The 14,979-nt window shown below is 36.2% G+C and overlaps 1 protein-coding gene across 1 annotated transcript in view; it reads right to left on the reverse strand.

Annotated features, from left to right (window-relative positions):
- MRC1 (mannose receptor C-type 1) overlaps positions 1-14,979 on the reverse strand; it is a 101,076-nt gene that overhangs the window by 59,948 nt on the left and 26,149 nt on the right. Inside the window, exons 5-7 of the mRNA XM_059184018.1 lie at positions 12,255-12,368; positions 9,284-9,430; positions 5,522-5,707 (exon numbers count right to left, since the gene is read on the reverse strand). Coding sequence (XP_059040001.1) covers positions 5,522-5,707; positions 9,284-9,430; positions 12,255-12,368 — 447 coding nt within the window. The remainder of the gene's footprint in view (positions 1-5,521; positions 5,708-9,283; positions 9,431-12,254; positions 12,369-14,979) is intronic.

Here is a 14,979-nt window from a genome sequence, read left to right on the forward strand (position 1 = left end):
GCCACTATTGCAGCCCTCCACAAACAGCAGGTAGCACTCCACCTCTCCACAGTTCTCCCAAACACAGCCTATCTTTGCCAGATAGGACCTGGGCTTCGGTAAGGGGAGACTATGTTTTGGGCCCCATTATGTTTGAAACAATTGGAGAAACAATTCAAGAAACAGCTAATGACTACCGCAAAGTTAAATGGTAAGGATCACTGCTCACATAGGGACACCATTCTAAGACTGAGAGAGATAGCTGTTTCACCTGACACATGGAATCAAACACATAGAGTTAGACAAAATGAGGAAACAGAGGAATATGTTCCAAACAAACAAACAAAAAAAAAAAAATCCAAGACAAAAATCCCAGAAAAAAAACTTAAGGAAATGGAGATAAGTAATTTACATGTAGAGAACATTCCATCCCAAAACAGCTGAATATACATTTTTCTGATGTGCACAAGGAATATTCTCCAAGATAGGTCATATGCTAGGCCACGAAATAAGTCTCAATAAATCTAAGAAGGCTGAAATCGTATCAAGCTTCTTTTACAAACACAGTGGTACGAAATCAGAAATCAACTACAAAAAGAAAACTGGAAAAATTACAATGTAAGTTGTAATTTTAAAGTCTGTTACTAAATAAATAAATAAATAATGCTACTGTACAACCAATAAGTCACTGAAGAAATCAAAGAAGAAATCAAAAAATACCTTTAGAAAAATGAAATATAAATAAACATATCAAAATCCATGTGATTCAGCAAAAACATTCAAGAGGGAATTTCATAGCAATACAAGCTTAAGATTCTCCCTCTCAGGACACCTGGGTGACTCAGTTGGTTAAGCATCTGCCTTCAGCTTGGTTCATGATCCCAGGATCCTGGGATTGAGTCCCACAACAGGCTCCCTACTCAGAGGGGAGCCTGCTTCTCCCTCTCCCTCTGCTGTTGCTGCTGCTTGTGCTCTCTCACTCTCTTAAATAAAAACTTAAAAAAAAAAAGACTCTTACTCTCCCTCTGCCCCTCTCCATTTACACTTGCTCTCTCTCTCTAAAATAAAAATAAAATAAATCATATTAACATCTCAATAGAGACAGAAAAAGTAATTGACAAAATCAGTATCTATTTATGATAAAATCAGTCAATTGGGAATAGACAGAATGTACCTTAACATAATAAAGGTCTTATATGGTGAGTCCACAACTAACATATTCAATGGTGGAAAGCTGGAAACTTTTCCCTTAAGAATAGGAAAAAGGCAAAGATGACCACTTTTGCCATTTTTACTCAACATAATATTGGAAGTCCTAGCCAGAACTTAGGAAAAAATAAGAAATAAAAGGCACCTAAGTTAGAAAGGAAGAAACAAAATTATCACTATTTTCAATGACATGATTTTATAGACAACCCTAAAGAATCCACCAAAAAAACCTGCTAAAACTAGGAAACAAATTAAAGTTGAATGATACAAAATCAATATATAAAACTGTTTCCTTTTTATATACTAACAATGAACTATAAGAAAGAGAAATTAAGAAAACAATCCCATTTTCAGTTGCACCAAAAACAATAAAATACATAGGAATAATTTAACCAGGAAAGTAAAAGACCTCTATACTGAAAATTATAAGACTTGATGAAAGAAATTGAGGAAAACACAAATAAAGAGATAGATAGTCCATGCTCATGGATTAGAGAATTAATATTATAAAAGCATCCCTGTTACCCAAAGCAATATACAGAGTCAATGTAATCCCTATCAAAATATCAATGGCATTTTTCACAGAAATAGAACAAACCTAAAATTTGTCTGGAACCACAAAAGACCCCAAATAGCCAAAGTAATCTTGAGAAAGAACAAAGCTGAAGGTATCACACTCCCAGATTTCAAACTATATGACAAAGCCAAATAATCAAAATGGCATTGTATCTGCATAAAAGCAGACACAGAACAGTGGAACAGAATAAACAGCCCAGAAATAAACCCACACATACATAGTCAATTAATTTACAACAAAGATGGTAAGCATACAATGAGGAAAGGATACTCTCTTCAGTAAATGTTGTTAGGAAAACTGGAAGCCACTGACAAAAGAATGAAATAGGGCCACTACCTTATACCATACACACAAATTAATTCAAAGTAAAGACTTAAATATAGGTCTGGAAGCCATAAAACTCTGAGAAGAAATATAAGCAGTAAGTTCCTTGACATTGTTCTTGGCAGTATGTTTTGAGATATGACTCAAAGGCAATGGCAACAAAAGCAAAAGTAAACAAAAGACTACCTCAACCTAAAAAGCTTCTGCATAGCAAAGGAAAGCATCAACAAAATGAAAAGACAACCTACTGAATGGAAGAAGATATTTGCAAACCGTATATTCATTAAAGGTTTATATCTAAACTATGTAAAGAATTCATACAGTTCAGTAACAACAACAAAAAAATCTGATTTAAAAATAGGCAAAGGATCTGAATAGACATTTTTCCAGAGAGTACATCCATATGGCTAAAAGACACATGAAAAGATGCTCAAAACCACCAATCATCAGGGAAATACAAATTAAAACCACAATGAAATATTACTTAACACCTGCCAGAATGATTATTATCAAAAGGACAAGAAATAACAAGTATTGGCAGCAACATGGAAAAAAGGGAACCCTCCTGTGCTGTTGGTAGGAGCATAAATTGGTGTCACCACCTTGGAAAACAGTATGGAGGTTTCTCAATGAATTAAAAATAGAACTACCATATGATACAGTAATTCCACTTCTGGGCATTTATCCAAAGGAAAAAAACACTAACTAAAAAGACATATGCGCCCTCAATGTTCATTGCAACATAATCTACAACAGCCAAGATATAGAAACAGCGTTAGTGTCTATCAATGGATGAATAAATGAAGAAGATACTGCATATATATATATTCCAATCTGTACACACACACACACGGATACTATAAAGCCATAAAAAAGAATAAAATCTTTCCATTCACAATGACATGGATGGACCTTGAGGACATGATGCTCAGTGAACTAAGTCAGACAGAGACAGATACCATTTGATCTCACTTATATGTGAAATCGAAAAAGCAAAACAAAGGAACAGACAAAACAAAACCCATACATAGAATAGATTTGTGGTTGCTAGACGTAAAGGAGAGAGCGGGGTGTTAAGGTGAGATGGGTGAGAGGAACAAGAGATAGAAACTTCAGGGGCACCTGGGTGGCTCAGTCAGTTAAGTGTTAGGTCACAATCTCAGGGTCCTGGGATTAAGCCCTGTGATGGGCTCCCCACTCAGCAGGGAGTCTGCTTATACTCTGCCCCTCCCTCACTCATTTTTTTCCCTCTCTCTCTCAAATAAATAAATAAAATCTTTTTTAAAAAAGAGGTACAAACTTCCAGTGATAAAATTAATAAGTCGAGGAGATGGAATACGCAGCAGGGTGACCACAGTCAATATTGGTAGCTAGGTATATTGTGGTGATCACTTCACAGTGTGGAATCATTACCTGAAACTAACAAAATGTATGTCAATTATATTTCAATAAAAATATTAATAAAGGCTACCTTTGTCAGCCAACTTCCTTACATAACCAGAGCAATAAACATACCAGCTTTTCCTATTACTATAACATGTTATAGAAAGTAAAGAAAATTTTGCACTTTGGCACTACAGCCCCTTAACTAATCTGGTCTCCAGTGATTCATCTGCAAACTTTATTACCTGCTGTAAGCATTGTGACTTGTATGCCATGCTATTATTCAGACACATCAGTCCTGCTTACATTATTATCGTCTGGTCTGAATTCTCCAGAATGGGTAAGCAGAGAATATCAAGAAATTGTTTACAGGCTGCCGCAGGCTATTATCAGGGTCTATTAAACCGAGGGAAGTACACAGAAGAGAAAGAATCCCATTTGGCACAAGTGTTAGAGGCCCTGATGTTTTGGGGTCTTTGCAACTGCTCTCTGCGACTACGCTGCTAATTCCCGTCTCTTTGTCAACTGTATTTTCCTTCGCCCCTCCTCCCCCAACCCTGACTCCTATCAATTTTCAGGCAATAAACGTCAGGAAGCCGTCCCCACCATCGCCACCATCCATTTCCTCTTGTTTTGCTGGCTGGAAATGAACAGCTGCGGCTAATCAGCAGGCTTGGGGGGAAGCAGAAAATGATCAGCATTTAACCAGCAGGTACCCCTGCTTGCCAGTTAGCGCTCTGTTCCTCCTCGCCTGCCTCTTCTCCAGGAGGAGTTGTTCCTAACTCCTTTTCCCTGGTTTTGTTTTTGGGGTTTGTTTGTTTTGTTTTGCTTTGCTTTGTTTTGTTTTTGATAGAACTGATTTTTGAAACCTTTACAAAATTTTGTTCAGTACATTTTCTTTAGAATCCTTACGTACCTAAAATTGAGGCATACATTTCTTTAAAAGTTGGAGGCCAACACCTAACCACCCCAATAAACTATCCTGCTATGCTCAACACCATAGCAGCGGTAGCTAGGTTAAAAAAGAAAATAAAGTCCGGAGTAAGAGATGGTTTATTTAGAGATGTTTCTGGTGAGAGTAAACATGGCATTAAAAAAGAAAATACATAATCCCACCATGGACATTGGGGAGGGTATGTGCTTTGGTGAGTGCTGTGAAGTGTGTAAACCTGGTGATTCACAGACCTGTACCCCTGGGGATAAAAATACATGTTTATAAAAAATAAAAATTTTTTAAAAAAAAGATCATTAAAAAAAAAAAGAAAAGAAAATACATATGCACCACTACTTCTAATAACTGGAGCATTACTGGCAAATCTAAGGTAGACTGCTCTGAATGCAGATTATATAGAGAAAAATCAGATTTTTAAAACTGTCAATTGAGGGACGCCTGGGTGGCTCAGTGGATTAAGCCGCTGCCTTCGGCTCAGGTCATGATCTCAGGGTCCTGGGATCGAGCCCCACATCAGGCTCTCTGCTCAGCAGGGAGCCTGCTTCCCCTTCTCTCTCTGCCTAACTCTCTGCCTACTTGTGATCTCTCTCTGTCAAATAAATAAATAAAATCTTTAAAAAAAAAAACTGTCAATTGATTGCATATTAAAAGAAAAATTAATCAAATCATCTCTTGAATAAAAATTCTTTAAATCTCGGGATGCCTGGGTGGATCAGTCAGTTCAGTGTTCAACTCGTGATTTCAGCTCAGGTCATGATCTCAAGAGTCCTGGGATCAAGCCCCGCATTGGGCTCCATGCTTAGTGAAGAATCTGTTTGGGATTCTCTCTCTCCCTCGCCCCACACCCCCATGCTCTCTCTCTCTCTCTTTCTCAAATAAATAAATAAAATATTTTAAAAATTCTTTAAATTTCTAAACAATTTTTACTTTTTATACATGATTAATATTTATTGTATGCAGTAAATAATCTCACTAATTTTATTAAATTAAAACTATTAAATCATAACATTTGTAATTAAATGGATAATGATTAAATTCCAGAGATGGATGGAGAGTTGGGGAGAGAGGGAAGTGTATTACTGTTGTAGATTTCTCACCATATCCCAGTTGGGAGATGATAAAGTCAAATTCCTCGATGCTGTGGATGCTGGCTAGATCGCCACCTTCCTTCCGACATGCAGTCAAGGCATCTCTTTGGATTTTCTTCTCCTCTCTGTGAATCTTGTAGCAGTGACCTGCATATGGCCACCACTGACTTGGACAGTTAGTGGGCACATCACTTTCTAGAGAAAAAAGAGTTTTAAAAATTATAACAAAATTTTCTATCATTTGATACACAAAACAATTCATAGTAAACATTTAAAGGTAATATTTATTTTTCGCTTTTGGCATGCATATTCACAAAAGATAAACTAGGTGCGGGCAGAAGAGCCACCAAAAGCCCACAGAAACTACCAGAGCATGAGCTGACCACCTGTGCCTTTGCATGGCCTCTGGCTTGCTCCTGCAAGATGGCATATGATACTGTTGTGAGCGAAGGGATTTAGATTCAGAAGTCTTTTGAATTTGCCACAGGTCATATGATCTTGGGCAAGTCACATGACAGGAACCAAAGGATCTGTATGTCTGAAAACGTTTCAATATTGATAGCAATACTAACAGGAAGCTATTTATCCTCACTGTGTTCTTCTAGACTAGAAACCATTTAAGATAATGTTATATCAATTACAAACACCACAATAATTATTATTAAGTCAATGAGTAATAGTGGCCAACATCCTAATTATTGCTACTAAGAGTTAGGGTTAAATCTCATAAATCGTGACTTCATGTTGCAAAAATGAACTGTAATAGTATTGAGCTGGCGAAAGGGAAAGGAAAGACATTTGAGGGCAGAAACTCATGTTATTCATCCTTGTATGCCCTAGGACTGGCATGGGGGTTGGCACAGGGCTGGTGTAATGAATGTAGGTTGAGAAAATATATTGGATATGCAACAGCTTATCATTACCATTTATTGATACTCTTTCAAACTGCAAGTTAGCAATGCACCTTACTTAACCACATGAATGTTAATTTATACATGTTTGGTAGTGAATGTTCTCAGCATGCTACCTTAGCATATGCTCAGTATGGTAAATGTGTGTTATTTAATGAATCCCTTAAAGCCCTTTTTCCCTATAGACCAGGACTGTCTGCCACATGTTTGGGTCCCAGATTCTGTTTACAGGAGTCATGTAAGTAAACAGTCACCCATGATGACCAAGCACTGCATTATCATCATAGAAAACATGCACATGCTTAAAAAATCCCAGCCCCTCAATACAGTTTAGATATTCTACACTTCTACTTACATTTAAAAAAAAAAAAATTACTATAACTCTGGAGCCCTCTGGTGGGATATTTTGATCTCGCTATCTGGGATGCTGAAAATAAAGTCAGTAAGTGCTGAAGCCTTCAAAAACTGAACCAATGACCTTTAAAAATATCTTAAAACATGAAGACAGCTAAGGAAAAGGAGGTCCAAGGGGCAGCCAGAAAAGATCTCTCGTTCCTGTGGAGCAACACTGTCTAACAGAGATACGATGTAAGTCACAAATAAGAATCACATACATGGTTTTAAATTTGCTGGCAGCTGTGTTAAATAAAAATAAAAAGAAACAGGCACCTTTAATTTTAATAATTTATTTTATTTAACCCAGTATACCCCAAATATTATCATTTCAACATGTAATCAATAAAAAAGAAGTCACGAGATATTTTTACTCGTTTGTGTGGGAAGTCTTGGAAAGGCTATATGCATTTTACACACTTAGAGCACATTTCAGGTCAAACCAGCCCTGCTTCATGCTCTCAGTGGCCACTTGTGGTTGGGGGGTCATGTGACGGTGTGGTTCTAGGATCCCAGGAATTATGGCAAACAGGGTAGCATTGCAGGGACCAACAGGGTACAAGGTAGAACACTTGCCCCAGGGGGTCACCAGTCATGTGCACTGCATAATTTTAACTCTCACAGGATTTTCCTCTGTGATTTATTTGAATTTATAGATAAGACAGAATGATTCATCCAGGAAATACAGAAAATTCAAAACCCCATGTCAAATGAAGGTTAGCAAGTAAAATGAGGTGGGGGATAGTAGAGAAATTATGCTAATTTATGGAATGCTTGACAGTATGAACACATTTTCACAGGCAAAACAGGTATTAATATTTCCTGTTACAGATGAGGAACTCAAAACTGGGAGTTAAGTAACAAGGCTAAGTTCCAGAATTCTGCTTCCTGTACCAGAGAAACTATTTTAAAAAGCATTCTCATCTCCCCCTACATGGTAATTCCAAGTCTTCGGAAGGAGAACTGTATGACTTTATCCAAGGAGAAAGAATTATACTTTTTCTCCTATGGGAGGAATAGAGAAGATGAAGTACAAAATGATTTAGGTCTCCCAGACACATGTTTCCAGTTATAATATCATCAAACCCAAGAACCAGGACCATTGTCTGTACCCACTGGAGATCATGATCATTTCTATCTCTATTAAAATTGCAAATACAGACCTGTACACCTGGGGCAAATAATACATTATATGTTAATAAATATTTTAAAAATTGCAAATACACCTCTTTGGTCTAGCAACTACACTTCTGGGAATGATCACACACATGAAATGACATGTGTATAAAATTATTCACTGTAGGATTGTTTGTAAAAATAAAAAATCAGAAGAAAATTGAAGGTCCATTAATAGGTGACTGGTCAAAAATATACATGGTCTCTCTCTAATGTCTATTATGAGTCATAAAAATAAACCAAAAAGCTATTTTTGTACCATATGGAAAGATGTCCACATTTTTTATCTGAAAAAGGTGAAAAAGATATGTATTGTATGCTACCATTTGTATAAAGCAAATAGAAATAATCATAAACATATTTGTTTATATATTTATAGACTAACCAGATAAGGATAAACACCCAGAAACAGTTATTTATCCAGGGACGAGAACTAGGTGTTAGAGGTTAAGAGGTAGAAGGAAAATGATATTATTTTCTATCACTTTATAAATTTTGATTTTCCAACCATGTCAATCATATTTTAAAGTCAACTTTTTTTTAACTTTAGAAGTCAAGGAGAGAAGTCAAGAATGCCATACTGTCAGATTTCTCAAGCAGAATACACACATACATACGTACATCCCTCTAAAGTATTAAAGGTCTCTCCAAAAACTGCTGATAGTGAAAAATGAGGGTTGTCTGCTTTCTGTCAATTTGAAAAAAGGGTGCATTCTTGTGTTAGTAACTTAATTCTTCTATAAAATTATAAGAGAGAGCATAATTGACTTCTTTTCCCAGAGTCTAGCCAATATATAAAGTTCAGCTAGTATTTTTGGATGTTTTGTCCCATTTCTGTGAAGACTTCCACTGAAGACGCTAAACTTACGGCACGAGAGCCCAGATAAATCCTTAAATAGCCAGAATATAATAAAAACATCCTTTGCAGATATTTATTTCCTAGTTTGGATTCCTGTTTTGTCACATGGGCAAGTTTTATATATCCTCTGAATATCTTCTTCCTCACTGAGAATGTGTGAATAATAATGCCTTGCTCATAGGGCTGCTAGGAGGCTAGAATTCCTATTTATGTTCTTTCAAAGGCTTTGTACAAGCCTGAACACCACAGCACACTCAGGAAATGTTAGTGACCATTACTAGTAACCAACAAAAAGAAATTCCGGAGGCCTATGACTACGTTTACTCCATAAATTATCAACAAAACCTGTCATTTCATACAGTTGTGCTTGTCTATAATTTTCTTCTTTCAATTAAAGTATCTTCTACACTTCAGACCAAATAGATCACTTACCAGAGGGAATCACAAAAGAATTCAAACTTGTGTTGCCCTTTTTACAAATATAGCCTAGTCTCTGAACACATTCCAGATTTTCCCATTTAGCATTTTTCCCAGGATTTAGTGACACACAGCTTTTTCCAGGTTCTGTTGATGGACTTCCTTTGGGGAAAAGGAAAAATCAAAGTTGAGTATCTATTTCTTTTCTTATCGCTGGGTCGCTCTAGTGTCTAAAATGTTGATTATACAAGTTCACTTCTTTGAAATAACTCATTTCACAATATGGACAATAAAGCTAGACTTTATAATCCTAAACAATCTTCACATTGGGTTTTGTTATGTATAATCAATCTAGAAGTAACTAACAAAATGCAAAACACACAATGTCCTAAACCAACCACATTAAACATTGTAAATACCTACGTAAGGCTAACAGCGAGGAGCAAACTAGAGAATTTCTGAACATGGTAGGACTTGATCCATCTGGAGAGAGGAGATGGCAGAGGAAGACAGCAAAGAGGAGAAAGACTGGGGAAGGGAGCTTGGGAGCTTGAGAAGCAACAGGGCATAGGAAACACTGATAAAGTCCACCCCAAACTCAAGACTCTTCCTCACGATTTTCAACCGAGCGCACTGAAGATTTTTAACCACTAAACCATCATCCCATATCTTCCTGAAAATTGATAAAAGAACCAGATAAAGTCAACTTTGAGGGGTGCCTGCTTTCGACTCAGGTCATGATCTCAGGGTCCTGAAATCCAGCCCTGCATCAGGCTCTCTGCTCAGCAGGGAGCCTGCTTCCCCTTCTCTCTCTGCCTGCCTCTCTGCCTACTTTTGATCTCTCAATGTCAAAAAAAATAAATAAAATCTTTAAAAAAAGTCACCTTTGGGAATGCAGCGGATACATTAATGCCCACATTTCTCATGCCTTTTCACTAGTTAATACAGGAATTTCACTAGTTAAAACCAGTGTTCTGAAAACTAGCGCCATCTCTCGCCTAAAGACAGGTTGATGAGACACCTTTTGTTAATGATTCTGTTTTGTGACCTCTGACATGTATATAACCTGGACCTGGACCTCACTTTGCCTTCCTGTTAGATGGGAACCGTATCTCCTGCTCCATAAAGCTTTTGTCAACATTTTTTGTAAGTTTTGGAAGAGCGCACAGTGAAAAACACTGCCAATGATAAGGACTTAAATATATCAATTAGTTGTCTTTAAATGGCTACCATAGATATAGATTTTAGTTCACACTTCTCCAGCATTTGTGTAAAATATCCTCACTTTAAATGTGAATGTATTTTAATAGATGTATTTCTTGGTAAGTACACAACTGAATGTTTAATCAAATATTTCATGCAATAACAGCTTCTAATATTCTACAAGGTTTCTGATTTTAGTTTGAAGAAACTCTCCAGAGAGTTTCAGATTATTTCAGGAGGTGATTTAACCTTGTACCTCTTATTTCTCAGGAATTTGGTTTAATAAGGGAGGACATTTCTTTTCCTTTCTCATCAATATTCTAATTTCATTCCTCATTTTCACTGCAGTTAGCCCCCCCAATTTTCTCACTGAACCCTTAGAATGCAAGTGGTTAAGTATTACAATAATTATTCCAAAATTGCATAATAAATAAAGTGACCTGCCAAACATGCAATAATTCAGCAGCAAAAAATAAACTCTAGTTCCTTAAAAAAATCATTATTATTTAATGATCTGATTAAGCCCAACTGGCATTCTCTAAGTGGGCAGACTAATCAAAACCTCACCCACGAGAAAGACATCTTATATTCCTCTACCGTAATGTTTAGTTCCCATATTGTAGAGGAAAACAAAGCTGACTCTAGTGACAGCCCTGTTACTCTGCACTGAAGGAATGCATCGGATGTGGCATTTCATAGGACAAGCACATCAGTTTAAACCAAAATATATCCTCTAAAATTTCCCTTTTGTGTTTTGGCATCTATTCTGAGCTAGCTAGCTAGCTAGCTTGCTTGCTTCTTTCTTATTTTCAAAGTTTTCATTTCATTTAAATACATTTCATTTTCTTTAAATTAGTAACATAGAAGAGAGTTTACTTTCCTAAGCCCAATGCAAAAACCATTCAGTGGCTTTTAAGAAAGACCATATGAAGAAACACTACATCAGTATTTTCTCATAGCAGAATTAGTAAATGAAATGTGACCCATCCTTTCCCACACCCATGCAGACATTAGTAATCATTAATTATTATATTCTTTGCTAATAAACCAACATTAGTATGGGGTGGGATTGGATGTGGGGATGGGGAGTTCTGAATCACACTCCATAGAGCACCTCAAGCACAAAAGTGCTCATGAATTATTATGCTAGCATGGAATATTATCATCGATGTCTGAAATGCCATTTTAATCCAACTCTATTAGATTAACAACAGAAGAAAATGATGTTAAGCTCCTTATAACAATGACAGAAAAATCATAAAAATCTCAGGGCTCCAGACAATGAGAAATTGTCCAGCCCTAAATAATTAATATTCACTTAAGTTCACAGTATGTGTGTGTGTAAATGTAAATAAATACATATACAATCTTTGAATATACTATATAGCATTATATAGTATATATATACATACATCTCATAAGTATAAATTTCATATATAAGCACTTTCAACTGGAACATTGTAGAATTTGAAAATTTGATTTTGAATATAACAACTAGCAAATCAAGGATATTCAAAGAATGTGTACTTTAACAGAGTCCTGTATTGATTTGTGTCATAACTCTGCCAGACAAATCTCTAACCCGGGAAGCAGGTATAACTTTACGGTTTTATGACATGCAAATCTAGTTGGCAGATTTCAAAGGGATGTGAGAAATAGACTATATTTGGTAAAGTCTCACAATTCTTTTCTTTGAGCTCTCCATGTGAGATGATGAAGATCACTATGGTATCCAGATAAATTAAATCTTCGTGTATTTATCCACAGACAAGCTAGACCCTACCTGGTAACCAGTTCAAATACCGGAATGGACTGCCACTGCTCCACTGCCATCCAGTGTTGAAACTCAGACTGTTAAGTCCAATCCAGAGTCCTGAGGTCAAGGAACTGGTTAATCCTATGGAACAAAAGCAAAACCAAACAACAAACAAAAAACAAAACTGACATTTGGAAAACACAATGGAATTGAATTCAGAATTAAGTGCTTGGATCAAAATGTATTAGAGAGAAGTAATAAAAAAAACAATGCCTAACATTTCTCCTTGGATTCTCCTAAGGTAAGTACAACTACGACCTCCATTGGCAGATAAAGAAACAGAGAAACAAAGAAAGCCCAAGTAAGATTCTTAGTGAGCTCCAATAAGATTCTTGCTAAGCTTCTAATCCAGATATGACCAGGCTTAGACCCTATCATCTTGGAATACTCTTATCGGATAGTAGGAGTGTGCTTTTAATTTGGATAAGACTCTATCAACAAAAAATAATTTTACTTGATTTTAGAGTACAAATAAGATTTTTTAAAAGATTTTGTTAATTTGTTTGAGAGTCCACAAATGAACAGCAGGAGGAACAAGCAGACTCCTTGATGAGCCCAGAGCCCTACATGGGCTCCAACTCACGACTCTGAGACCAAGACCTGAGCAGAAACAGTCAGACATTTAACCAACTGAGCCACCCAGGTGCTCCTACAATACAAATAAGATTTATTATAAAAAAATTTCCAAGTTTTCTATCATAAAATGTTTAATAAACATTTCAATCTCTCATTCTCATAAGTTATTACCTAACCTTCCAGAACTTAGTCTACGACTTTTATCTCACATTTTTTAAAAATCAATTTTTCTTTTTATTAATATTTTACTTAAAGTCTAAGTGAAATTCTTTGGCTAACATAAACAATACTTTGTTTAGGCACTTCATAAGTCATAATTACAATATTTCAAACTCTGTGCGGTTGTGGGGGGTGGTTTGGTGGAGGTTGATGTAGAATAAAAAAACAAGCCACATGGACATGTGCCCTGTGGTGTCAAACACTCTGATTTGTTACCTACCTATACTTTTAAAAAACAGATTCTCTGTTCTCTCTACTTGTTTTTAGTTGATTAAAGAGGACCACAGAGGGGGAGGGAAAAAGTGAATGGGAAGGAATCAGATAGGGAGACAAACCATGATAGACTCTGGACTCCAGGAACCAAACTGAGGGTTACAGAAGGAAGGGGGTGGAGGGATGGGGTAACAGTGATGGGTATTTAGGAGGGCACATGTGGTGATGAGCACTGGGTGTTGTAGGAATCGTTGAACACTACATCAAAAACTAATGATGTACTATATACTGGCAAGTTGAACATAATAAAAAAGGGGGGGTGAATAAAAAGCAAAACTATCCTTTGTCTGAAGTAAAATACCAAACTTAAGTTGGTATTCTTGTCAATGGCGAGAATTACCACTTACTCTATTCAGACTACTGTATGTGTCCATTTAATCCCACAAACTATGATAGGTGTCTCGTGACACCAAAGCCCAGACTCTACAGTTCTCATGTAACCAACTGAGCTATCTCAAAGTCACTAACACTTCCCCCAATTTCTCATTAGCTCACATATGCATATATTCATGTCACCAATTCAAATGAATGGAGGTCACAGCCACTCAGTGCCAAATAATCAGATCTCACATTTATGGCATCCACTTCCGTTAAAGGGCAGATGATGGTCTTAGAGGTCATGGGGTCTGAATGTTATACTCAGTACATTCAGAATCTGGAAGCGAGGCACTCAACAAAGTGCAGTCCAAATACTAACTTGAGGATGTTGATTAGGTTGATATTGATTAGGTAGGTTGATGCTTCATAAACCGAACTGAATTCGATACTGGAATTATTTACTGAAAAGGAAACCCTATGTGTGATTTCTTTAAATCTCTTCATTTTACAGAGGAAGAAATTAAAGACAGAGAGATTAAGAAACATAGGGAGAGGCAGAGGATTAGCAGATCAGGTTCAACGTGGTTTCTCCAGTAGATTCAATCCCAGTTTAAATTAGTTTTGCCTGTGAGTTATTACTATAATATGTTTTCTAGATAACTTTAAATGTCATAGCACTTTTAAATAAACAACAATGAACCAGACAGCTATTCTGATACGTGTCATTCCTCTCCAGACAAAAGTCCGTGCCGGAACTCACTCGTAACACCTGTGAAGACTCAGCTTTGGGTTCTCCAAAGTTGGAATCTTAAAAAAATAGAAATGTTTATTGTAAACTCTACCAAGGAGATGAGACTACCTAAAAGGGTAAGTCTTTGTATTTCTAAAGTCTTAAATCTCTGGGATGAGCATCACCAAGTATGACTGCATTTATTTAAAATAATATTAAAGTGGTAAAAATGCATTCATATGAAATTAATTTTATAATTATTTATCTTATCAATGGTCACCTTTTATTTTTTACATATAGTTATTAAAACTATTTGAGTACTATACTATTTAGTCACTTTAGGATAAATTAATCAACTAAAAAGTTCTGTCCTATCTCATTTATGTAATAGTTAACTTATGATGTGTCAAGTGGAAATACTTGTTTACTACTCTGTGCCTTAGAAATGTCATTCTGGGATCAGGGTCACACTGATACTACATTTTATGTTAATAATTACTCTATTAAATACTATTGAACACTTAACGACTTTTTTCATAAATTACTTAAAGTTGTAGTCACCTGACTAATAATCTC

This window comes from Mustela lutreola, chromosome 8 (genome assembly GCF_030435805.1).
Source record: "Mustela lutreola isolate mMusLut2 chromosome 8, mMusLut2.pri, whole genome shotgun sequence".
Lineage (NCBI taxonomy): Eukaryota > Metazoa > Chordata > Mammalia > Carnivora > Mustelidae > Mustela > Mustela lutreola.